The following is a 26,669-nucleotide window of genomic DNA, read 5'->3' on the forward strand; positions in this document are numbered from 1 at the left end:
TCAAGTTTATAGTCTAAATTTTATTATCTCCAAGTCACAATGGTGATCACAGATGTGCAACCTTTAAAACAGTAACAAAAAACACCACTACACACAGAAAAATCCTTGCAACTAAACACAGTGGACCAACAGAGACAACTCTCACAGTGTCTTAAGGTCTGGGAATCTGGGCATGCTGCCCACAGGCTTGAGGAGACATCTTCAGGTTTAAGGCAAAGGGAACAGCCTACAAAAGGCACAACCACCAGCTACCCCTGGAACAATCTCTTTATTTCCTCCTTGGGGGTTACAGATTAAGTGCCTCTCCCCCATCCCCATCCCACACCTGTGACTCAGGAGTGGTTAGGCCAGCTGCTAGAGGGAAGGAATAAAAAGACAGTGACATTACCGGGGAGAGAAACAGCTACCATCTTCGCTCTCAGGTTCTGTAGGACAGGGACAGTGGCCAAGTTACCCCTGGCAGACAGAAGTACTGCAATAACAGGAATCTCTTCCATAGAGGCAGCAGAGAAGTGGTTTAGTGCCATGGATAGGAAGGAAAGATAGGAGCCCTTGCCGAGAAGGTGACTAGCTTCCTTAGGCCTTAAGCCCAGATGTAGTATCTTCTGTTTGGAAGGACAAGAGTAGAATTCAGGGAAAATAAAGTAGTAACATCTAAAACACTTGTAGCAGAAAATACATGAAGAGCGATTGCAAAGGACAGGGTGGGTTGCTTGCTGGATATCTGCCTTTAAAGAGATGCATTGGTCCACAGCAACTGGACAAGGGGTGTAGCAAGAAGAATGGAAAGAAGAGAAGCAAGGCTCTCTAATTCCACTTACCTCAAAGACTGAGCCCTGAGGACTATGTGAATACACACCCTAAGGTGCAAAGATTCTCACTCCACCATCCCTTTCTCACAAAAGCAGCTGGTTTGCCATCTCTCCCCACAGGAGGGAATTTGCCCTCAGCAGAGAACAGAAGCCCACCACAGCAGAGGTATTGATGGAAGCTCAGACTCCTAAAAACCTAAGTCAAAGAGAAGGGCTCCTACCCACCTACTCTGAGCTTTTCTGCACAATGGGATGCTCTGTGCAGACAGCCACGCTTCCACAGGGTTAGAGGAGCTAAGGGAATCCAAATATACAAGACAATAACAAAGGTCAACGAAAAGTGAAGTGCCAGGTCTTTTTAGACTTGGTGGGGAAGGCGGGCTGATACATTTGCCATTACCTGGGATGCAGGGAAGAGTCCAAAGAGAACCCAGAGGGGCGAGCAAACCAGAATGGACTTGTTTCATTTAAAGGCAGGAAGAGAGAGAGAGAGAGCAAGAAACAAAGAGAAAAAACTAAAATAATATTAAGAATAGGAAGGCAGGCTTTAAAAATGAACATCCTAGAAAACAAAACAAACAGGAAGCTTTCTTGGGAACAGAAGACACTTTAATTTCCCAGAAGAAAGTGAAGAACAGCAGAGGACATGGGCTTCTGGATCTAGACTCAGAAGCTTGGGCTGTCTGGCTCTCTGCTCCCCCAAACACAGCCAACTCAAGAGTGAAGATGGGATGAGGTCCACTTGTTTCTCCCTCTCTCCAGAGCCTGTCCTCAGAGGAAGGCAGGAGTCCTCCTGTTTCAGCTGTTTGCTGGTAGGAGCCACACCCTATATCTTTGAAGCTCTTCTGGTTGTAGATAGCCAGCTGTATTTCTCTTCTCTCCTGAGTTCTTACCTCTGCTGTCCTGACAGGGGTTGGGAAAAGGGAAGAACCACCAAAGTGTTAATGGGCCTTCTGGGCATTTACAAGCTGTTTTCGAAAACCTACATTTCTAAATAATACGTTTTAAGTAATGTCCTTAAACAAAAGTAACAAGAAACCCCAGTATTTCTCCTCTATGATCTTTAGAACTGTTTTTTTTCTGCTGTAACATCTCAAATTTAGATTTCCCTTTTCCTTGATCAAGTTTAGACTGCCTTCCTGAATTTTTTCTTTGTAGCTTCCCAATTGAAATTGCCATGTTAACAATCGTTTCTACCTCAACCCTGCCCAATACATTTGCTAAACAAACAAACTGGCAAACTTCAGGACTCCTTTAAGCCTCCTGAGATATTCCATGATTCTAACTTAAAGCATTAGAGGCCGGGCTTAGTGACTCACACCAGTAATCCCAGCATTTTGGGAGGCTGAGGCAGGTGGATCACCTGGGGTCAGGAGTTCAAGACCAGCCTGACCAACATGGTGAAACCCCATCTCTACTAAAAATAGAAAAATTACCCAGGTGTGGTGGTGCGTGCCTGTAGTCCCAGCTACTCGGGAGGCTGAGGCAAGAGAATCACTTGAACCCAGGAGATGGAAGTTGCAGTGAGCCAAGATCGCGCCACTGCACTCCAGCCTGGGTAACAGACTGAGATTCCGTCTCAAAAAAAAGCATTAATTAGGTGATTCTGTTTGTTAAGCAAGTAAGTGTGAGCATTAGTTTTAAGAATAATATTCACAGCAAGTTGTGCACTTACTTTTATATGATGTTAAGATTTAAAATATTCAGAAACTCAGATTAACTGGAACCCCTGCTTACAACCTGAAATAATAAAGTTAAAATTTGTTATCAGGTCATACCAAAAAGACCATTTTCCATAGAAACACACCCAGAAAAGGAGGGAAATCCTCTGGGGAGAAGGAAAGCCCACTGATGGAACATGTGCAATAGGTATGGGAAGGAGCTCTCATACCTCAGGTGGAGGGGGCTTGATGGTGACTGGCTGGGGAGTCCTCCGGGGTGGGGAGGGCTTTGGTTGCACCTGCTGCTGGGCGGGGTTATAGTAGGTCACTCCTCCATATACCTGTGATGGGGCCTGGCACCAGATAAACCAGAAGAAGAAAAAGTTAGGAATGAATTCATCCAATCTATGATAAATAGGAAATATTATTCAGCCACAAAAGTAAGAGTATTGGGGAATTTATAATTTTTAAAATATCTAATCTGCCCACCCTTCAAAATAAAGTGACTATTCATTTCTGTCTTAATTCGTCATTATTATGCTCTTGTTTCTACTTCTTCAAAGTACTACCCAGATTTCTCTAATTTCTACCATCAGCTGACAAATAGAAAAGGCTGAGTTCAGTGGTGACACTTCAGATACTTGATTATGTCAACATGCTAGAAGTTAAGCAGGACACGGGTAGGGGTGATAAGGAGTACAATACAGCTTCTTTATGCAACAGAATAAAAAGCGGATATTGCTGCCTATGACGTACCACAACACAGGAAAGAAACACCATTAAAGAAATTGAAGGCTGGGTGCAGTAGCTCATGCCTGTAATCCCAGCATTTTGGAAGGCCAAGGCAGGTGGATTGCTTGAGGTCAGCAGTTTGAGACCAACCTGGCCAACATGGTGAAACCCTGTCTCTACTAGAAATACAAAAATTAGCTGGGCGTGGAGGTAGGCGCTGTAATCCCAGCTAATCGGGAGGCTGAGGCAGGAGAATCGCTTGAACCCAAGAGGTGGAGGTTGCAGTGGGCCGAGATCACACCACTGTACTCCAGTCTGGGTGACAGAAGAAAAACTGAAAAGAATAAAGATGGGCATTACATAAGCTGCATTTCCAGCTCCTGACCACTAAGAGGCGTCCTGGTGCCCCATACAAATCAGTGGCATTGAAATGTTTTCTCAAATTCCTTTAGGATTCTCCCCATACCACGTTCCTGTCTGAATTAAAGGATGTGTACCTAGAAAAACATGCTCATTAACCATCTCACCTGCGTATTAGGATATAGATGAGGCGGCGGTGGGGGAGGCAGTGCCCCTGGAGCATAAGGGTAACTGGGATTACCAAAGTTCATAACGCCTGGAGCAGAAAAGTAAGCAGGAGCAAGCAACTGCTGAGGTGGTGGCTGTCCAGGAGACATGGACACTGGTGGGGGATAGAGGCCTGGATTGGGCAGAGGCGCTGGTGTCTGGTGGGGATGTAAACCTGGATAAGGAGAAGAAAACAAAAATTGAAACAGAAAGTAACACCACTTTCATAGGATGGCCTGGCTGGACTGCTCTGCATAATGAGGCTCAGGACGGAAGTCCTCAGGATGGACACGAGGAATTTGTTGCCCAAGGATGGCCACACTCACAGGCTAGCAGCAGAGAGCTGAGGAGGATGGGGTTTGTGGCGCTCCCAACATACATCCTCAGGTACCGGAGGTATACAAGCAGAGTATACAAAGCTTACCTGGGTGGGGAAGGTGCATTTCTGGCTGCACAAGCATGCCCTGTGGAGGCAGCGGGGCAGGGCTGTCACCATGGGTATAGATTGGTCCCTGGAACTGCACTGTAAGATATCACATTGGGACTCTCATAAACCCTTACTCTTCACATGGACAAGTCTCCTTGTCCCCCAAATCCTTTAAAAGATGTTCTCAATATTCCATGTGAGGAAAACAGCAATCATACAATGTTTGATAAACACTATGAGAAGTCAGAAGAGAAATTCAGGATCCAGGAGCCTGGTGTCTTAGTTCACTTCACCCTGCCAAGAAAAGTGTCCCAACAATAAGAAAAAACTCACGTGGATCATAGTAATGTCCCTCCACGATACTGATATGCACTGGAGGGGCAGGGGGCTCTGGCACAGGTCTTTGCCGCTGGGATGAATAGCGTTTGGCTCGACCACCCTGGACACCCTGAGACAAAGAAAGAGGCCTGAACAAGAAGAATTCTAGAGGGCTCTCCTATCAAGTCCTACCTTCCTTTAGGTGCTGCAAAACACTTGGTACATGGCATATGTTTAATAGGTATTTGCAAAGTGAGTTGAAAAATAATCAATGAAAGACATCAAGATTTGAACCTAAATCTTCTACCCTACATTTCTGAGATCCAAATTAAAAGAAACATGGATAATCAATGGGAAAGCTGACTTTCAAATCTTATCTTGTTTTAAACAATGAACAAGCTGTGTAAAGCAGCCTCCTCCCCCATCGACCCGTTTCCCCTTCTGTACCATTTCTTCTATCCGGTTAAACTGAGGTGGAGGTCCTGCTCCCATGTGTATATGGTTGGCCATACCTGTAATACACCAAAAAAGTCACTTCTGCAGATCAGACATATGTGAGTGGGACTCAAAGATACTATCAAGAAAATGACAGGTTTTTTTTTTTTTTTGAGACGGAGTCTCACTCTGTCGCCAGGCTGGAGTGCAGTGGTGCTATCTCGGCTCACTGCAAGCAACTCTCCTGCCTCAGTCTCCCGAGTAGCTGGGATTACAGGCATGCGCCACCACGCCCAGCTATTTTTTGTATTTTTAGTAGAGATGGGTTTCGCCATGTTGACCAGGATGGTCCTCATCTCTTGATCTCGTGATCTGCCTGCCTTGGCCTGCCAAAGTGCTGGGATTACAGGTGTGAGCCACAGCACCCTATCTCTGCTTTCTGTCAACACCAGCATTTAGAAATTTGTCCCCACTGCCTGCCATCTTAATATAGCAATAAAGTCTTTGAACACGAAAAATGACTTCAGTGAAGAAAATCAAGTTCAAATTTTTCCTATCAAATTGTTCTCTGCATCTGGGAGATTATAATTAGCACATTACGTTATCTGACATATTGAAAAATCTCAGCCCAAGAGTTTCTGAGCAACAGCTGGACAAGGGAGGGATGCTTTGTAAATCTACTTGTTATATCCCATTCACAGAGCTGTTGTAGGTTGGATGCTTGAGAGAAGATTCTCCTCTGGCTAGCTAAAATGACTCAAAACAAAAAGGAATGTTTCTAGAGATTATCTTCCAATGGTGAGAAGTGTGCTGCAACTTCAAATGAGGAGTTCCTGTATTTAAGTTAGATTTCAGACTAACGAAAGATCCTTCAATCTATCTGGCTAGAAGACGACAAACCACAATAGGCAAAATGGGCAACAGTTGGGCCTACTCTCTAAAACTATGCTGCCTAATATGACACCAACTAGCCAAATGTGGACACTTAAGTTTCAATTAATTAAAAGTAAAAGTTCAATTCCAGCTGGGTGCAGTGGCTCATGCTTGTAATCCCAGCACTTTGGGTGGCAGAGGTAGGAGGATTGCTTGAGCCCAGGAGTTCAAGACCAGCCTGGGGAAACACAGTGAGACCTTGTTTCCCCGAAAAGTTAAAAAAAAAAATAGCCAGGTGATCCTAGATACTGAGGAGGCTGAGATGGGAGGATTGCTTGAGCCCTGGAGGCAGAGGTTGCAGTGAACCAAGGTCATGCTACTGCACTTCAGATTCCAGCCTAGGTGACAAAGTGTGACCCCATCTTAAAAAAAAAAATCTGTATCTCTATATATAAACAATAAGAACAACAACAACACAAAAGTACAATCATTACAGAATGTTCTACTGGACAATCTGTCTCTAGAAGATTAAGGAAATTAGGGAGGCTTGCCTTTCAAAGATACTAGAGAAGATCTTGATCAAAATTCAACTGAATAAATTTCTCCCTTCAAACATTTACCATTAATGCAAATAATAACGTTGACTATTACTTTTTTTTACACAGAGTAGACAAGGATCCTGTACTCAGGAGGCTCAATGACAACTGGGCAGGTACAGTATCTTTCACCTGTAATCCCAGTGCTTTGGGAGGATCACTTGAGCCTAGGAGTGCAAGATCAGCCTGGGCAACATAGTGAGACCCCCGTCATTACAAAAAAATTTTTTTTTAAATTAGCCACACTTTGGGAGGCTGAGGCAGACAGATCACAAGGTCAAGAGATCAAGACCATCCTGACCAACATGGTGAAACCCCATCTCTACTAAAAATACAAAAAAATTAGCTGGGTGTGGTGGTGCGTGCCTATAGTCCCAGCTACTCGGGAGGCTGCGGCAGGAGGATTGCTTGAAACCGGAAAATGGAAGTTGCAGTGAGCCGGGATCACGCCACTGCACTCTGCCTGGAGACAGAGCAAAACTCTGTCTCAAAAAAAAAAAAAAAAAAAAAAAAAAATTAGCCGGGGCTGGGCCCGGTGGCTCACGCCTGTAATCCCAGCACTTTGGGAGACTGAGGTGGGCATATCATGACGTCAAGAAATTGAGACCAGTCCGGCCAACATGGTAAAACCCCATCTCTATGAAAAATACAAAAATTAGCTGGGTGTGGTGGCACACACCTGTAGTCCCAGCTACTCAGTAGGCTGAGGCAGGAGAATCGCTTGAACCCAAGAGGCAGAGGTTGCAGTGAGCCGAGACTGTGCCACTGCACTCCAGCCTGGTGACAGAGCAAGACTCCATCTTAAAAAAAAAGCCAGTGTGGTGGCATGTGCCCATAGTCCCCGTAGAGGCTGAGGTAAAAAGATCACTTGAGTCCACTCCAAGGCTGAGGTGAGTTATGATAACGCCACTGCACTCCAGCCTTGACAACAGAGCACAACCCTGTCTCTTTAAAAGAAAACAACAAAAAAAGATGACTGATTAGTTAACAGCAGGCAAAGTAGTGGGATAGTCTTGGGTAACAAATAGAACTGCTCTGAGAAGTTAATGAATGTACTATGAATACATCTTTCTCTCAGTTAATGAAAAAGTAGGCCGGGAGTGATGGCTCATTCCTGTAATCCCAGCACTTTGGAGGCCGAGGCAGGCAGATCACAAGGTGAAGAGATCGAGACCATCCTGGCCAACATGGTGAAACCCCATCTTTACTAAAAATACAAAAATTAGCTGGGTATGGTGGCATGTGCTCATAGTCCCAGCTACTTGGGAGGCTGAGGCAGGAGAATCGCACAAACCTGGGAGGCAGAGGTTGCAATGAGCAAAGATTGCACTACTGCACTCCAGCCTGGAGCCAGAAGGAGACTCTGTCTCAAAAATAAAAAAAGAAGTTGACATTTATCAGACACCACATTTCTGAGACAGAAGTCCCATGCCCCTAAACCTGATGATGCAAAAGGGAAAAAGCTAGCCACCAATCCTGTGATACCTACCTCGAAGTTCCCGTGGCTGCAGGAAAGAAGGCTGCCCAGGGCTCCAATTCTGTTCTGCTATATTTAGTTGTGCCACATCTTGCTCAAGTCCACTTGTAGTGGAATCCACTGGAGCCTCCCAGTTCCCAGTCTTAGTAGGTGGAGTTGCGGTGGTTTCTGGGACTGGAGGTGCTGGAATCAACCCCTCAGGAGGAGGGGGCACCTCATCTGCAGGCTTGACTGCATCTCCAACCTTGGTTCGGGTTCTTCTTGCCCGGGAATAGGATTTCTTCTCAATGGGCCTGTCTGGGGCTGGTGGTGCAGTATCAGGAGCAGCAGCTGATGTCTCTGAGGCTGCCTCTTCCTTCTCAGGACTGCCAGGCACTGGAGCATCTGCTTCTGGAGATGGATCCCTCACAGGAGTCTGCTCTAGACGCCGTGACCGGTAACTAGTATCATGCTTAACAGTCTCACCAGACCGGCCACCATGCTGCCCACCAGCTTCCACAGGCCTAAAACCAGGACGACCTTCCTTGAAGCCCCCAGATCGAGAATAATTCCTGGGTGCAGACATGCGGCCGGTACCTGCAGCATTCCTGTTAATAAATGTCCTTGGTGGTAGGGTACCCCCAAGACCCTGGTGGCGATTGGACTTGTTTAGCCTCTCACCATTCCAGTTTGGATCTCTTTGTGGAGGACTCCCATATCTACAAAAAAAATGAAGAAACTGTTAAGAAAAAATTAACAAAAGGAGGCTGGGCTCAGTGGCTGAGGCCTGTATTCCCAGTACTTTGGGAGGCCAACAGGGGAGGATCACTGAAGGCCAAAAGTTTGAGACCAGCCTGGCCAACACAGCAAAACCCCGTCTCTACTAAAAACACAAAAATTATCCAGGTGTGTGATGGTGTGCACCTGTAATCCCAGTTACTCAGGAGGCTGAGGCAGGAGAATCACTTGAACCCAGGAGGTGGAGGATGCAGTAAGCTGAGATCGTGCCACTGTACTCCAGCCTGGGCAACACAGTGAGACACGGTATCCAAAAAAAAAAAAAAAAAGCAACAGAGTTCTAAAACTTATCAATAGTGTACTTTTTTATTTTGGAGACGGAGTCTTACTCTGTCACCCAGGCTGGAGTCTGGAGCGCAGTGGCACGATCTTGGCTCACTACAATCTCTGCTGCATGGGTTGAAGTGATTCTCCTGCCTCAGCCTCCCAAGTAGCTGGGATTACAGGCGCCTGCCACCGCACCCAGCTAATTTTTGTAGTTTTAGTAGAGACGGGGTTTCGCCATCTTGGCCATGCTGGTCTTCAACTCCTGACCTTGTGATCCACCCATTTCACCTTCCCAAAGTGCTAGGATTATAGGCATGAGCCACCATGCCTGACCAACAGTGTACACTCCTTTTTTTCTTTTTTGAGACAGGGTCTCGCTATTTTGCCCAGGCTGATCTTGAACTCCTGGCCTCAAGCAATCCTCCTGACTCAGCTTTGAAAAGTGCTGGGGTTCCAGGTGCAAGCCACCACACCTGGCCCAGTAGTTCTCACCGGGGTTTCCGGATTCTTCGGGGTTTGATGTCATCAGGATTGTGAGCTGAGCGAATGTCATAACCATAAAGAGCAATGAGCTCCTGTCGAGACTTTGGGGCCTGCTCATCTTCCCGGAACTTGTCATGCTCCCAGCGACCCTCATCCTTCCATAGCTTTCGCTGACGCCCCTTCGGTCTGGATAAAATGAAGGAAAAGTGTCTTGGGTAAGCAGAATTCTCCAAGTAGAGATGTTCATGAACAAAAAGGGTGAGGCAGGGGAACAACAGGAACTTCAGGTAGTCTCATTATCGGAGAGAGATTATTCAAAACGGGCGTCCCCGAAGCAAGTATGGATCACAGAACCTTAGGGCCTGCTGGGCTCAAATACAACAGACACGGAAATGAGAAAAGACTCATGCCATTCAGTACTTTTGAAACATCTCCTTTCTCCTAAAAGGCAGCCTATGAAGTACTTCAAATTTCAGAGGTCTTACGCTTCAGATTAAGAAAGGCAAAAGTATAATAATTAAGAGAAGATGAGCTCTGGAAACAGACTGCTCTAGGTCTGGATCTTAGCTGCCTCACCAAGAGTTACCAAATATTCTAAGCCCTACTTTCCTCATTTGTACAAGAAGGATAATCATAATGCTTAACTAAAAATGTTGTATTAAATGAAATAATACAGGCAAAGTATTTAGCAAAGTGCCTGGCCTACATGTCTAAAATACATGTTAGACAGCAGCAGCAGCAAGTGGCTTTTACCTGACTTCCTCCTCCTGAGTTTGCCCTCGAAGATCATGCTCAAAGAATAGCCCTTTCCGAGGTATGTATGCTGGGTTCTTCCGATCTTCATCATCATCCAACTGCTTAGGGCCCTTTTTACCCACTTTGTTCTCCACAGGCTCCGTGCTCTCCTAGATGACAGATAAAAGGATTCTTACTCTTCCAAGACTCAGAGTCCCTATCCCAGCCTCTACAATGGAGGACTGGGGGATGTACTGACCTGTCCGTCCCCACTTTGCCTTTCTCCAGTCACAGTGCCTTTGGTGTCAGGCTTTTCTTCTCCCTTCTCTTCTTTTGTTGAAGAATTAACAGCATCATTAGCTTCTGATTTCAGCTCCACTTTGGAGTTTTCCTCTTCACTGTATTCAACTTCTTCACCCTGAAAAAAGTTTCCCTGTCAGCAGTGCAGATAAGATCTGAATGGTGCATTTTCTACCCACCCCCCCGCCCCAGGGGACAAAAATCTCGTTCTATCACCCAGGCTGGAATGCAGTGGTACAATCTTGGCTCACTGCAACCTCCGCCTCACAGGCTCAAGTGATTCTCCTGCCTCAGCCTCCCAAGTAGTGGGGATTATAGGCGCATGCCACCACGTCTGGCTAATTTTTATATTTTTAGTAGAGACAGGGTTTCACCATGTTGGCCACGCTGGTCTTGAATTCCTGACCTCCTGATCCATCCGCCTTGGCCTCCTAAAGTGCTGGGATTACAGGTGTGAGCCACCGTGCCCCGCCGCATTTTAATTTTCTACTCTTTAGGAATACATTTATTGATAAACTTTTACCACAATATAGAACCGAAAAGCAAACAAATCAATATTCTTATTCTTATTTCTAGAAGATAAAGACCCTATTTTCACTGGCCATGGTGGCTCATGCCTATAATCCCAACACTTTGGGAGGCCGAGGCAGGTGGATCACCTGAGGTCAGTAGTGCAAGACCAGCCTAGCCAACATGACGAAACCCTATCTCTACTAAAAATACAAAGATTAGCCAGGAGGCAGAGGCTGCAGTGAGCTGAGACTGTGCCACTGCACATCAGCCTGGGTGTCAAGAGCAAAATTCTGTCTAAAAAAAAAAGGAAAACAGCAGCAGCCTCTAACGGGCCCAGAGGATATGAATGGAAGGGAGACTTACTATACAATACCTAACATACAAGAGGACCAACATAAGGCCAGGCATGGTGGCTCATGCCTGTAATCCCAGCACTTTGGGAGGCCAAGGAGGGCAGATCAGGAGGTCAGGAGTTCAAGACCAGCCAACATGGTGAAACCCTGTCTCTACTAAAAATACAAAAATTAGCCTGGCATGGTGGCGCACACCTGTAGTCCCAGCTACTCGGGAGGCTGAGGCAGAAGAGTTGCTTTAACCCAGAAGGTGAAGGTTGCAGTGAGCCAAGATCAAGCCAGTGCACTCCAGCCTGGGTCGACAGAGCAAGACTCCATCTCAAAAATAAAATAAAAAAAAAATTAAAGTCCAAGTGCTGTCTCTCTTGCTCCTTTTTACTATCTTCTTCCCTCTTTTACTATATCAAGATTGGATAACACTGCTCATGACAGATAAAGTACTGGGTCTACACACAAAGGAGGATAATTAGGCCATCCCCTAAACAGAGGCCATTAGAAAGGGTAAGGAAATTAGATGTGTGGCTAGTTTTAGGTAGGAAAAAATAGCAGCTAAGGCTCATGATAAAGGGACTGACTTTAGAATAAGGTGACTCTCCTCTCCTTGTCCTCCCCAGATTTGGCCCTAAAGAGGCAGAGCTATGGCTACAGAGACCTACGAGGACACAGAGAAATGGGTTCAAGGAAAGGTGGTTTAGACCTCATTTGTGGTTACATCTGAAACCTGGTAGATGTATGTACACTGGTCTCTCCTTCTCCTACTGGGTCTAACACTTGACTTGAACCAGACTGCCCTGTCACTCAAGACCCAGGCTGGCTCCAATAATCTGGTCAAAGAGGCTCAGTGTGAGATTCCTGAATTCCTGATTGAGAAGCCCTTAAACTCTAAGTTTCTGCCATCTCCTCAAACAGAGCTGAGTCAGCCTGTTGGCCCAGACAAGCCAATTAATCCTTCTTCATTTTCCCTGCTCAGCATAGGTATAGATGACCCTGGAAAAACAAGGTGTTTGAACTACTCAGGTCCACTTCTATGCAAATTTTTTTCAATAGAAGTTATAGCAAGTATGCCTGCCTCTCCTGCCTCCGCCTCCACCGCCTCTGTCACTCGAGGCAGCAAGATCAACCCCTCTTCTTTTGCAGTCTATTCAACGCAAAGATGATGAAAACCTTTATGATGATCCACTTGCACTGAATTAACAGTGAATGTTTTCTTAATGGTGAATATGATTTTCTTAATAACTTTTTTTCTCTAGCTTACTTTACTGTAAGACTACAGTACATAATACATATAAGATATAAAATATGTATTCACTGGCTGTTTATCTTATTGGTAAGGCTTCCAGTTGACTTAACAGTTAAGATTTGGGGGAGTCAAAAGTTATACCTGGAATCTTCACTGCACAGGGGTAGGTGCCCTTCATATATATTAATTATTCATTTATTTTGGAGACAGAATCTTGCACTGACGCCCAGGCTGGAGTGCAATGGCATGATCTCAGCTCACTACAACCTCCGCCTCCCGGGTTCAAGCAATTCTTATGCCTCAGCCTCCTGGGTAGCAGGGAATACAGGAAGGCACCACCATTCCCAGCTAATTTTTGTACTTTTAGTAGAGCCAGGGTTTCACCAGGTTGCCTAGGCTGGTCTCAAAGTCCTGAACTCAGGCAAGCCGCCCACTTCTGCTGGGTATTACAGGCGTGAGCCACTGCACCCAGCCCCTTTTTATTTTTAACAGATGGGGTCTTCCTGTATTGCTCAGGGTAGAGTACAGTAGTGTGATCACGGCTTGCTGCAGCCTCAAACTCCTGGGCTCAAGTGATCCTCCTGCCTCAGCCTCCTAAGTAGCTGGGACTGCTGGCACATGGCACCATGCCCAGCTAATTTTTGTCCTTTTATTGTAGAGACAGGGTCTTGCTTTCTTGTCCAGGCAGTCTCAAACTCGGGTTCAACTGATCCTCCTGCCTTGGTCCCCTAAAGTGCCTGAATTAGAAGCATGAGTGACTGCACCGACAGGATAGGCACCCCTAACTCTCATATTGTTCAAAGGTCAACTATTTTGGCCTTGAGTGTTTTTGGTTAGGATTCCCAGAAAGGTAACAGAATAGAGGGGGACTGTCTGACTATACCCACAGTATTGGAATCAAGCCTTTACCTATGGCTTTTTAACAACTGAGCACCCTTGATTCTTCCCATTTCTCTTAATTACATGAAGTTATTCCTCCTCAAAATTGGGATGGGTAGGTGACGATCATTCAGTTCTTTCCTTGATCCTATGTTCTGTGCAGATTTTCAAGCAGAAATTATAATAACTTGGCGTATGTGACTTTAATTCACCACCCCCCACAATACACACACACATACTGACTTAATTTAAATACCTTTAAACAGGCTGGGTGTGGTGGCTCACACCTGTAATCTCAGCACTTTGGGAGGCCAAGGCGGGTGAATCATGAGGTCAGGACATTGAAACCATCCTAGCCAACATGGTGAAACTCTGTCTCTACTAAAGATACAAAAATTAGCTGGGTGTGGTGGTACACACCTGTAGTCCCAGCTACTCAGGAGGCTGAGGCAGGAGAATTGCTTGAACCCAGGAGGCAGAGGCTGTAGGGAGCTGAGATTGCACCACTGCACTCCAGCCTGGTGACAGAGTAAAACTCTTGTCTAAAAAAAACAAACAAACTTTTAAATAGTATTATCACATGATTAATAAGGAAACCTTGTTTTATGCTCCACCCTCTGATCTGTGGTAGGATGTCAAATGAGGCAACTTTATTCCAAGTGAAAAACTAATTTTGTTTCCAGGGCAGAACAGATACAAATAGCATAGTGCTGAGGAAGCTCCAAATTAGTAAAGCTTAGTCTAACTGAAGCCAAGGTGCTACCACATGGTCACACTGCTTTGGCAAAGGGATGTCATCAAAACCCTTTTCCAGGAGACAAATTCCCTATATCACCCACGATTTCAGTGTACTCTTTCCAATTCTTACTAGCTCTCCCCTGAAGGAATTGCTTCCTTTGAAAAACTCTAATGCAGAAGTTTTAGCTCATTCTTCTACTTCCCACATATTTCAAATAAAAGAGGGGGTTTGTATCCTCCTTACTCTCACTGTCACTTCCAGATTTAACTCCTCTAGCCTCATTTTAATAAATCCTGGTTCATTCAGTGGCTCATGCCTGTAATCTTAGAACTCTGGAGGCCAAGGTGGGTGGATTGCCCGAGCTCGGGAGTTCGAGACCAGCCTTGGGAACACAGTGAAACCCTGTCTCTACTGAAAAACAAAAAAATTAGCTGGGCGTGGGGGCATGCGCCTGTAATCCTAGCTACTCGGTAGGCTGAGGCAGGAGAATTGTTAGAACCCAGGAGGTAGAGGTTGCAGTAGGCCAAGATTGCGCACTGCACAGCAGCTTGGGCTACAGAGCGAGACTCCATCTCTCAAAAAGAAAAAAAAAACACCCTGGCTCCTCCAAAGCCGCAGGCCTACCTGTCATTAACTTGAAGACTTTAGCACTGAGTTCAGTCTTTACCTGCACTTCAGCCATCCATTTCCATGGCTGCACTCCAAACCAGTCTTACCTAGAACTGCTATGCTTTTTAGTTTTAGGTAAAACTCCTCCACTTTCTTTTTTTTTTTTTTTTTGAGATGGAGTTTCACTCTTCTTGCCCAGGCTAGAGTGCAATGGTGCAATCTCAGCTCACCACAACCTCTGCCTCCCAGGTTCAAGGGATTCTCCTGCCTCAGCCTCCCAAGCAGCTGGGATTACAGGCATGCGCCACCACGTCCGACTTATTTTGTATTTTTAGTAGAGGCAGGGTTTCTCCATGTTGGTCGGTCTGGTCTTGCTCCTGACCTCAGGTGATCCGCCCGCCTTGGCCTCCCAAAGTCCTGGGATTACAGGCGTGAGCCACCACCCCTGGCTACTCTCAAAACCTTAAATATAATTAGCCAGGGGTGGTGGCTTATACTTGTAATCTTAGTTACCTGGAAGGCTGAGGCAGGAGAATCGCTTGAACACAGGAGATGGAGGTTGCAGGGGGCCAAGATAGCGCCACTGCACTCCAGCCTGGGCAATAGAGCAATACTCTATCTCAAAAAAACAAAACAAAATAAGATAAAATAAAACCTTAAGCTGGGCGCGGTGGCTCATGCCTGTAATCCCAGCACTTTGGGAGGCCGAGGCGGGTGGATCATGAGGTCAAGAGATTGAGACCATCCTGATCAACATGGTGAAACCCCGTCTCTACTAAAAATACAAAAAATTAGCTGGGCATGGTGGCACGTGCCTGTAATCCCAGCTACTCAGGAGGCTGAGGCAGGAGAATTGCCTGAGCCCAGGAGGTGGAGGTTGCAGTGAGCCAAGATCGCGCCATTGCACTCCAGCCTGGTTAACAAGAGCGAAACTCCGTCTCAGAAAAAAAAATAAAAAATAAAATAAAATAAAATAAAACCTTAAATATAAATATCCCAGTCCTTGACCAAAATCATCACATGCAAAAGAATGAAGTTAGACCCTTATTTCACCCCACATATAAAAACTAACTCAAAATTAATCAAAGACCTAGCTGAAACTATACAACTCTTAAAAGAAAACACAGACATAAATACTCATGACTCTGAGTTTGGCAAATGATCCTTAGATACACCATCAAAAGCATGTGCATCAAAAGGAAAAATATAAATCTGGCTTCATCAAAATTAAAACCTTTGTACTTGAAAGAACACTATAAAAAAGTGAACAATCCACAGAAAGGGAACACATATTTGCAAATCATATCTGATAAGGGACTTATATCTAGAATATGGAATATATATATAAGTCTTAAAACTCAATTAAAAAAAATTGGCCAGGCATGGTGGATCACACCTGTAATCCCAGCACTTTGGGAGGCAGAGGCAGGCAGGTAACCTGAGCTCAGGATTTTGAGATCAGCCTGGCCAACATGGCAAAACCCTGTTTCTACTAAAAATACAAAAATTAGCCAGGTGTGGTGGCGCACACCTGTAATCCCAGCTACTTGGGGCAAAGGCCAAGTGTGGTAGCTGATCCCTGTAATCCCAGCTACTTGGGAGGCTGAGGTGGGAAGACTGCTTGAGCCCAGGAGTTTGAGACCACTCTGGATAATATAACAAGCCCTTGTCTCTAAAAACATGAAAACAATAATTAAAAATAAATTTTTTAAAAATGGCCTAGGTATTTGAATAGTCATTTCTCCAAGGAAGATACACAAATGGCCAATAAGCACCCGAATAAACGCTCAGCATCATTAGTCATCAGGGAAATGCATATTAAAATGAGATAACATCTCATACCTAACAGGATGCCTAGAATCAAAACTTTTTTTCTGAGACAGAGTCTGTCTCTGTAGCCCAGGCTGGAGTACAGGGGCGCAATCTCAGCTCACTGCAGTCTCTGCCTCCTGGGTTCAAGCAATTCTCCTGCTTCAGCCTCCCAATTATCTGGGATTAGAGGTGCACACCACCATGCTTGGCTAATTTTTTGTATTTTTAGTAGAGATGGAGTTCCACCATGTTGGCCAGGATGGTCTTGATCTCCTGATCTCATGATCTGCCTGCCTTGGCCTCCCAAAGTGCTGGGATTACAGGCATGAGACACTGCACCTGGCCAAAAAAAAAGTTGTGTTTTTGTTTTGTTTAGGTTTGGTTTTGGAGACAGAGTCTTGCTCTGTTGCCCAGCTGGAGTGCAGTGGCATGTTCTTGGCTCACTGTAACCTCTACCTCCTGGGTTGAAGTGATTCTTATGCCTCAGCCTCCCAAGTAGCCAGGATTATAGACACATGCCACCATGCTTTGCTAATTTTTGCATTTTTAGCAGAGACAGGGTTTCGCTATGTTGGCCAAGCTGGTCTCAAAACTCCTGATCTCAAGTGAACCACCTAACTCAGCTTCCCAAAGTGCTGGGATTATAGGCATGAGCCACTATACCCAGCAGGGGAAAAAAAAAAAAAAAAAAGTTTTAGATCTATGTTGCCCAGGCAGGTCTCGAACTCCTGGGCCCAAGAAATCCTCCTGCCACAGCCTCTTGAGTAGCTGAGAGTACAGCCATGCACCTGGGTAAATAACACAAGTGCTGTCAAAGTTATGGAGAAACTGGAACACACATATACTGATATTAGTCATATAAAATGGCGCAGCACCTTGGAAACAGTATGGCAGTTCTAGTTCCTCAAATAATTACAGAGTTACCACATGACTCAGCAATTCCATTCCTAGGTACACAAAGAGAAGCGAAAATATATGTCCCCACAGAAATGTGTGCACTAATGTTTGTAGCAGAATTATTCATAATAACCAAAAGACAGAAATAAGATATGGAAATAACTCGTGTCTGTTGATGGGTGAATGGATAAAGAAAATGTGGAACACACAAACAATGGAATGTAATTCTGCACTAAAAAAAGAAAAATTTTGCCATTTGTGACAACAAATGGATGAACATAGAGCGAACTATGCTAAGTAAAATAAGCTAGCCATAGAAAGGCAACACCACATGATCTCACTTAATTGTGGAATCTAAAGAAGTCAAACTCAGCCGGGCCCAGTGGCTCACGCCTGTAATCCCAGCACTTTGGGAGGCCAAGGCAGGTGGATTGCCTGAGCTCAGGAGTTCGAAACCAGCCTGAGCAACACAGCGAAACCCCGTCTCTACTCAAATACAAAAAATTGGCTGGGTGTGGCGGCATGCACCTGTAGTCCCAGCAACTTGGGAGGCTGAGGCAGGAGAATTGCTTGAACCTGGGAGGCGGAGGTTGCAGTGAACCCAGATCACACCACTGCACTCCAGCCTGGGTGACAGAGTGAGATTTCATCTCAAAAAAAAAAAAAAAAGTCAAATTCACAGAAACAGAGAGTAGGAAGGAGGTTGTCTGGGGCTTAATGGTAGGGAAAATGGGAAGATTATAGTAAAAGGATATAAAATTTCAGTTATAAGATGAGTAAGTTCTGGAGACCTAATGTACAGCATGGTAACCACAGTCAATAATAATGTACTAGCCAGGCGCGGTGGCTCACACCTGTAATCCCAGCACTTGGGGAGGCCGAGGTGGGCAGATCATGAGGCCAGGAGTTTGAGACCAGACTGGCCAACATGGTGAAATCCAGTCTCTACTAAAAATACAAAAATTAGCCGGGCGTGGTAGTGGGTGCCTGTAATCCCAACTACTCGGGAGGCTGAGGCAGAAGAATCACCTGAACCTGGGAGGCAGAGGTTGCAGTGAGCCGAAATCGTGTCACTGCACTCCAGCCTGGGCAACAGAACAAGACTCCATCTATTTTTTAAAATTTTTTTATGTGAACCTTCCTGGAGACTCCATCTAAAAAAAAATAATAAAAATAATAATAACAATAATGTACTGTATACTTGGCCAGGCATGGTGGCTCATGCATGTAATCTAATACTTTGGGAAGCTGAGGCAGGAGGATTGCTTGAGGCTGAGGTCAAGACCAGCCTGGGCAATATAGTGATTCTTTGCCTCTACAAAAAATTTGTTTAAAAATTAGCTGGGCGGGTAGGCGCAGTGGCATATGCCTGTAATCCCAGCCCTTTGGGAGGCTGAGGTGGACAGATCACAGGGTCAAGAGATTGAGACCATCCTGGCCAACATGGTGAAACCCCGTCCTACTAAAAATACAAAAATTAGGTGAGCATGGTGGCACGTGCCTATAGTCCCAGCTACTTGGGAGGCTAAAGCAGGAGAATCGCTTGAACCTGGGAGGCAGAGGTTGCAATAAGCGGAGATCGTGCCACTGCACTCCAGTCTGATGACAGAAAGAGACGCTGTCTCAAAAAAAAAAAAAATTTTCTGGGCATGGTGGTACATGCCTATCGTTCCAGCTATTCAGGAGGTTGAGGAGGGAGGATCGCTTAAGCCCAGGAATCTAAGGTTGCAGTGAGCTATAATTGTATCACTGAACTCCAGCCTGGGTGACTAAGATTCTGTCTCTTTAAAACCATGTAAAATAGGCCGGGCGCGGTGGCTCAAGCCTGTAATCCCAGCACTTTGGGAGGCTGAGGCGGGTGGATCACGAGGTCAAGAGATCGAGACCATCCTGGTCAACATGGTGAAACCCCGTCTCTACTAATACAAAAAATTAGCTGGGCATGGTGGTGCGTGCCTGTAATCCCAGCTACCCAGGAGGCTGAGGCAGGAGAATTGCCTGAGCCCAGGAGGTGGAGGTTGCGGTGAGCCGAGATCGCGCCATTGCACTCCAGCCTGGGTAACGAGAGCGAAACTCCGTCTCAAAAAAAAAAAAAAAAACCATGTAAAATAAATAAATAAACAAATAACATATTGTAAACTTGAAATGTGCTAAGAGAGCAGCTCTTCGGTGTTCTCACATACATACAAAACGGTTAACTATGTGAGATAGATATGTTAATTAGCTTAACTGTGGTACTCCACAATGCACACATATATCAAGACACCACACTGTACATGTTAAATGTAAACATTTTTGGTCACTTATACCTCAATAAAGGTGGGGTGGGGAGGCAGATAGAAGGAATGAAGTACTGATACATGCTATAAGTCAGATGAAAACATTATACTGAGTGACAGAGGCCAGACACATAAATCTACTTGAGGCCAGGAATTTGAGACCAGCCTGGCCAAAATGACAAAACCTCATCTCTACTAAAAAATACTAAAAATTGCTAGGCATGGTGGCACCTGAGGTCAGTTCAAGACCGGCCTCACCAACATGGAGAAACCCTGTCTCTACTAAAAATACAAAGTTAGCCGCCAGGTGGAGTGACACATGCCTGTAATCCCAGCTACTTGGGAGGCTGAGGCAGGAGAACCACTTGAACCTAACAGGCAGAGGTTGCAGTGAGCCAAGATCACACCACTGCACTCCAGGCTGGGCAACAGAGCAAGGCTCTGTCTTGGGGAAAAAAAAGAAAAAGCTACTCTGAATCATGCTTCCTTCTAAAAGACCAGGAAAACTAATTTTACATAAAAATGAACAGAAAATATAGAAATTAAATCCCATATAAAGTTATAAGAATTCCTACAGACAATGAAAGCATGCCAGAAAGACATCCACGTATCACATCAAAATTACAATTTCTATTCCAAAATGAGCTAAGAAGACATTAAGAAAATTATATAAGGCATGAAAGAACATCAATCAGAATTGCAAAAACTCAAAAACGAAATGAAAACTCAGGTATGAGGAATTAGGAACTATATACCAGATGTCACCACCTAAAAGTCCCACAGCTTCTCGATTTCACAACATCCAAAACTGACCCACCACTGTCCTAGAATTCTTCTGCTGTCCCTTCCTTAGTGGTTAACACCATTCATCAACCTGCACATCCCTTTGGCTCCTTTCTTTTTCTTTTTCTGAGTCAGGGTCTCATTCTGTTGTCCAGGCCGGAGTGCTGTGGAGTGATCATAGCTCTACAGCTTTGACCTCCTTGGGCTCAGATGATCCTCCTGCCTGAACCTCCCGAGTAGCTGGGACCAGAGACCATGAGTCACCAAGCCCAGCTAATTTTTTTTTCTACTTTTCTTTTGTAGAGACAGGATTTTGCCATGTTGCCACGTGGGTCTCCAACTCCTGGGCTCAAGCAATCCACCAGCCTCGAGCTCCCAAAGTGCAGTGATTACAGGCAAGAGCCATGGTGTCTGGCCTCCTTTGACTCCTTAATTCAGGTTCCATATTCAGTCAATGAAGGGGTTGTTAGTAATACTAGGATCTCTCTCACTGGGTGCAGTGGCTCACACCTGCAATCCCAGTACTTTGGGAGGCCAAAGCAGGAGGATCATGAGGTCAAAAAATCAAGAACATCCTGGCCAACATGGTGAAACCCCATCTCTACTAAAAATACAAAAATCAGCTGGGTGTGGTGGCGTGCACCTGTTGTCCCAGCAACTCAGGAGGCTCAGACAGGAGAATCGCTTGAACCCGGGAGGTGGAGGCTACAGGGAGGCGGAGGCTACAGTGAGCCGAGATCTTGCCACTGCTCCAGCTGACAGAGCAAGACTCTGTCTCAAAAAAAAAAAAAAAAGCTCTCTTAAGTAAAAACCTTCTTTAGGGTACCATCATCAAGCTCCTTGGACTATACTAACAACCTCTAAACTCCTGCCTCTAGTCTTCCTTTGTGCCTCACCCACAATTCATCCTCCACATTTAAGCTTTCAGTGGTACTTCTTTCCTTGCCATTAAAATAACATCCAAACTCCTTTACATATAGAATGGTAAGCTGCTATAAATTCACAATCTCCAAAACTCAATGAACACTCCATATTGCCTGTCAGTTTTTTCCATGTTTCCATTCTCTAGTGACTACAGATCGTCCCTGAGCTACGATGGTCAACTTACAATTCTGACTTTATGATGGTGCAGAAGCCATAAACGTTCAGTAGAAACTGTACTTCTTAGCTGGGTGCAGTGGCTCACCGTATCTGTAATCCCAGCACTTTGGGAGGACAAGGTGGGAGAAACTCTTGAGCCCAGGAGTTCAAGACCAGCTTGGACAACACAGAGAGACCCCATCTCTACTAAAAATATTTTTTAAAAAGGAAAAAAGAGGCCAAGTTCGAGACCAGCCTGGGCAATAGAGAGACCCCATTGCTATTAAAAATATTTTTTAAAAAAAGTAAAAAAGAGGCCGAGCGTGGTGGCTCATGCCTGTAATCCCAGCACTTTGGAAGGCCAAGGTTGGCGGATGACCAGAGGTCAGGAGTTCAAGACCAACCTGTCCAATATGGTGAAACCCTGTCTCTACTAAAAATACAAAAAAAATTAGCTGGGCGTGGTGGCATGTACCTGTAACCCCAGCTACTTAGGAGGCTTGAGGCACAAGAATCACTTGAACCCAGGAGGTGGAGGTTGCAGTGAGCTGAGATCACGCCACTGCACTACAGCCTGGGTGACAGAATAAGATTCTGTCTCAAAAAAAAAAAAAAAAAAAAAAAAAGAAAGAAAAAGAAACTGTAGTTTTTGAGTTGCTGGATAGCAGCAGAGAGGTGCTGCTCCAAGTTAGCAATACATTACGGTATCTTGAACTTCTGAACTTCTGATGGGTCTATCAGGATGGGATATAACTATACCATAAATCAAAAAGCATCTGTACTGCAAACATTCCCCATCCCAAAACCACTTGTAACTTTGAATTCTGTCCACTTCTGTTTTCACTACCACCACTTTACTCCATGCCACATTCAGTACTTACCTAGACTCCTACAACAGTTTTCTTAACTAGCTTTTCTGTCTCTGATCTTGTTCCTCCTCATGGCAAACAAAATAACTACTGTAAAAGAATCCTCAAATGCATCAGCCTAGCATCTTCTTTAATATATAAATGTCTGAGTCCCCATTACCCATCCCAAGAGTCTGTTTCAGTAGAGAATGGCCAGTTGGATTTTCTGATGCAAGTGTTCTCTGGATCTGAAAAACACTCCTTTAAAATTTAAATCCAGCAAAGCATGGTGGCTCATGCTTGTAATCCCAGCACTCTGACAGGCCACGGCGGGCAGATAACTTGAGGTCAAGAGTTCCGAGACCAGCCCTGCCAACGTGGTGAAACCCCGTCTCTACTAAAAATCAAAAAAACTGGCCAGTCGCGGTGGCTCATGCCTGTAATCCCAGCACCTTGGGAGGCCAAGGCAGGCAGATCACGAGGTCAGGAGTTTGAGAACATGCTGGCCAATATAGTAAAACCCTATCTCTACTAAAAAATACAAAAATTAGCTGGGCGTGATGGTGTGCACCTGTAATCCCAGCTACTTGGGAGGCTGAGGCAGGAGAATCGCTTGAACCAGGGAGTTGAAGGTTTCAGTGAGTGAGATCATGCCACTATACTCCAGCCTGGCGACAGAGCAAGACTCTGTCTCAAAAAATAATACAAATACAAATACAAAAATTAGCCGGGCGTGGTGGTGGGCACCTATAATGCCAGCTACTCAGAAGGCTGAGGCAGGAGCATCACTTGAACCTGGGAGGAGGAGGTTGCAGTAAGCTGAGATTGCATCATTGCACTCCAGCCTGGGTGACAAGAGCAAGACTCCATCTCAAAAAAAAATTTTTTTTTTTTTCTTCAAAAAACTTAGCTGGAAGTGATGGCGTGCTCCTGTAGTCTCAGCTACCTGGCTACCTCGGAGACTAAGGCAGGAGAATTGCTTGAACCTAGGAGGTAGAGCCTGCAGTGAGCCAAGATCGCACCACTGCACTCCAGCCTGGGCATCTAACAGAGCAAGACTCCATCTCAAAAAAAAAAAGGTAAATAAAAATTTTAAAAATAAAATTTAAATCAAATCACATCACTTTTTGTTTGTTTTGAGACAGAGTCTTGCTCTGTTGCCTGGGCTGGAGTGCAGTGGTGGAACCTTGATTCACTGAAACCTCTACATCCCAAGCTCAAGCAATCCTCCCACCTGACCAATTGGTAGCCCCTGCTCACCAATTTGTCTTTATTTCTAATACATATCCTGTCCCAACAATGTTCCAGTCACACCTAACTACTCCCAAGTTCCCAAATGCTATGTTCTCTGGCTCGGCTTATTCTTTTTAAAAAAATTTGGGGCACGGTGATCCCAGGACCTTGGGAGGCTGTGGCAGGTGGATCATGAGGTTAGGAGTTCAAGACCAGCCTGGCCAACATGGTAAAACCCCATCTCTAATACAAAAATAAGCCGGGTGCGGTGGTGCACACCTATAGTCCCAGTTACTTGGGAGGCCAAGGCAGGAGAATCGCTTGAACCTGGGAGGCAGGGGTTGCAGTGAGCCGAGATAGCGCCACTGCACTCCAGCTTGGGTGACAGAACAAGACTCCATCTCAATAAAAAAAAAGAAAATGAAAATATTTAATTTTTGTGGGTACATAAGAGGTATATATATTTATGCAGGGCCGGGCTGGCCTCAAACTCCTGGCCTCAAGTGATTCACCTGCCTCAGCCTCCCAAAGTGCTGGGATTATAGGCGTGAGCCACTGTGTCTGGCCACTATGGGCTTTCTTGATTGTTGTTTCCTCTGCCCAGAACACAGTTTAACCAACTAACTTTTTTTTTTGAGATGGAGTCTCACACTGTCGCCCAGGCTGTGGTGCAATGGGACGATCTCAGTTCACTGAAATCTACACCTCCTGGGTTCATGCACTTCTCCTGTCTCAGCCTCCTGAGTAGCTAGGACTACAGGCATGTGTCACCACACACAGCTAATTTTTGTTTGCATTTTGTAGAGATGGGGTTTCACCATGTTGGCCAGGATGGTCTCAATCTCCTGACCTTGTAATCTGCCCGCCTCGGCCTCCCAAAGTGCTAGGACTACAGGTGTGAGCCACTGTGCCTGGCCTGCCAACTCTTTATCTTTCCTGACTGCCTAAGATGGATTCAGTGCCCAGCTGTAGCACACTACTTAGCCCTATCCCAGTGCTATCCCCTATTAGCAAATGGTACAATTGCTTGCATGTCTGTCTGACTTCCTTATTAAGTTGTAATATCTCTAAAGATAGGAATTTTGTTATAGTGTTTACCATTCCATCCTCAAGGGCCTAACAGAGTCTGAAATGTAGCAACAGTTCTAAAAATTTATAGATGAAATCTTTAATCCACCATCCAATTCCCCCTGTATATAACCCCATTACCAGAACTCAGGACTCCACTCAACAACCCAAGAAACAAGCATCTATTCTGATGGCATCTCTAGTAATTTATCCAATCAAAACAAGTAAGCTCACAAAAGCCTATTTTCAGGAAACTTTCTCCTAAAGACAAAGAAATCCCCATCTATAAAACGATGGATGCTCTTGGCACAAAACGTTCAGAATTCTGCCCTTTCAAAGTCTTCAGATAGATTTGAAAAAAATATCCAACTGACTGGCTTCTCAACCTATGCTGCATAAAACAAACTGTCAAACATCTTTCATTCAAGAGAATGAAAACATTAGAGGACTTCAGGATGTTTTCATTCTCTTTTTTAGAACCTCATATTCTACAGACAGGAAGAGAAATCAACTAACAGTATAACACCTGTGGCTTGAAACAGCATGCCCCAAGTTTTCCTTAACTCTTAACTGAACAAGACCTTCTGTAACAGTTTTTCAGAAGCATAAACAAAGAATGCACAAAAGGATAAACAAGGAGGTGATGGTGCGTTTGCAACAAAGGTGTGTACATATTTTTAAAAAGCATTTCTGATCTATACCATAGGGAGAAGAACCTATCATACTCACTTCCGAGTCTTCTGCACTTTCATAATCCGAGAGAACAGCTGAAATAAAACAGAAACATGTGGAAAAAAAGAAACCCAGAAACATTTTTTTGGCTTATAATAGGTCAGACTAAGAGTCTCATTTAATTGACATTAACCTATAAGGTGGATAAAAGTATAGTTCTCCACTTACAACAGGCTCAGAGAGTAACTTGCTCAAGGCCATACTGCTAAAACCTATGCTCTTAACCACTATGCTACAAAAAGCCACTCTGTGGCCCTAAATCCGTGACAATGTGTGAGAATGTAGACTGCTGGAAATAAGTGACACCTGAGCTTATGTTATTTAAAAAAAAAAAAAAAAAAAAAAAAAAACTTTTGGATAACACTGAAAGGAAAGACAAGATTTTAAAAATAAAAAAATTAAAAATTAAAAAAATAAAATGCTTGTCATAATGGGGTAAAAGATGCTACTCACCATCACCTTCAATGCCATCTTCACTCTCCTGAAGGAAAGTAGAAGACGTGGGTTAGTTCTGTGATTCCCATAGGCGGGAAGCCCAATAAAGAAATGTGGGTGAAGAGCTGAAGACTCAACACAAAATGGTTGAATAGGGAGACAGAGATAATAAATCTTTCACAAGTAGCATCCAAGGCAAGTCCGGTCTCCTTCCCTCCAGCCTCGATTTCTGAATAAATATCCGCTTTCCATCCCCATCGGCAACGCCATCCTCCCAGAAACCCCCAACCCTTCTTCCTCCCTTGGAACTCCGGATGCAAACTCTCATTGGGATAACTCCTTTTCCCTTTAAAAAAAAAAAAAAGTCCCACTATCTACTATCAACACCAACATCACCTACACCCCGCCCCTCCCCGGCAGATCGCCGCCCGGCCCCCACCTCGCCCCGCCGGCGCGCACTCACACACTCCGACTCCTCAGCGCTCTTGGCGCCCCCGCTTTCCACCCGCCGCAGATGAAGGGCCCCGATTCGGCCTCCGCGCTGTGAAGACAGAGAGCCGCTGCCGCCGCCTCCGGCGCTACCGCTGCAGCTACCGCCGCCCCGTAACGGGGAGCCGCCACTGTCTGAGCCCGAAGCACCAGATTCCTCGTCCTCGGTGTCTTGCGAAGCGCGCTGCCGACGCCGATCCGCCATCTTACAGAAAACGGC

General features: G+C 45.1%; 1 protein-coding gene across 2 annotated transcripts; it reads right to left on the reverse strand.

The window, feature by feature from the left end:
- On the reverse strand, positions 1 to 26,669 carry CASC3 (CASC3 exon junction complex subunit). Of its 2 annotated transcripts, XM_064369507.1 has the most exons (14): positions 26,424 to 26,669; positions 25,979 to 26,006; positions 25,523 to 25,560; positions 10,420 to 10,578; positions 10,179 to 10,330; positions 9,435 to 9,611; positions 7,911 to 8,596; positions 4,965 to 5,029; positions 4,533 to 4,647; positions 4,197 to 4,295; positions 3,733 to 3,947; positions 2,704 to 2,826; positions 2,488 to 2,552; positions 1 to 1,715 (listed from the first exon to the last, which is right to left on the reverse strand). In XM_064369507.1, the coding sequence occupies exons 1-13, from the start codon at positions 26,652 to 26,654 to the stop codon at positions 2,529 to 2,531; spliced, it is 2,112 nt and encodes a 703-aa protein (XP_064225577.1). In that variant the 5' UTR covers positions 26,655 to 26,669; the 3' UTR covers positions 1 to 1,715; positions 2,488 to 2,528. The 2 variants fall into 2 exon arrangements, with proteins under 2 accessions (XP_064225577.1, XP_064225578.1); XM_064369508.1 differs by lacking the exon at positions 4,197 to 4,295 and having other exon boundaries at positions 1,279 to 1,715.

This window comes from Aotus nancymaae, unplaced genomic scaffold, assembly GCF_030222135.1.
Source record: "Aotus nancymaae isolate 86718 unplaced genomic scaffold, 86718_ANA_hifiasm-v0.15.2.pri h1tg000089l, whole genome shotgun sequence".
Taxonomy (NCBI): Eukaryota; Metazoa; Chordata; class Mammalia; order Primates; family Aotidae; genus Aotus; species Aotus nancymaae.

What these genes read in the sequence shown, in the direction of transcription:
- CASC3 (XM_064369507.1), bottom strand. Translation starts at nt 26,654, where the DNA reads ATGGCGGATCGGCGTCGGCAGCGCGCTTCGCAAGACACCGAGGACGAG. An exon ending in CGAAGAATCCGGAAACCCCG is followed by an intron (nt 8,597 to 9,434) that starts GTGAGAACTACT and finishes TTTTTTTTGTAG; the next exon opens with ATATGGGAGTCCTCCACAAA. An exon ending in AATGCACCTTCCCCACCCAG is followed by an intron (nt 3,948 to 4,196) that starts GTAAGCTTTGTA and finishes CTCCTTATCCAG; the next exon opens with GTTTACATCCCCACCAGACA.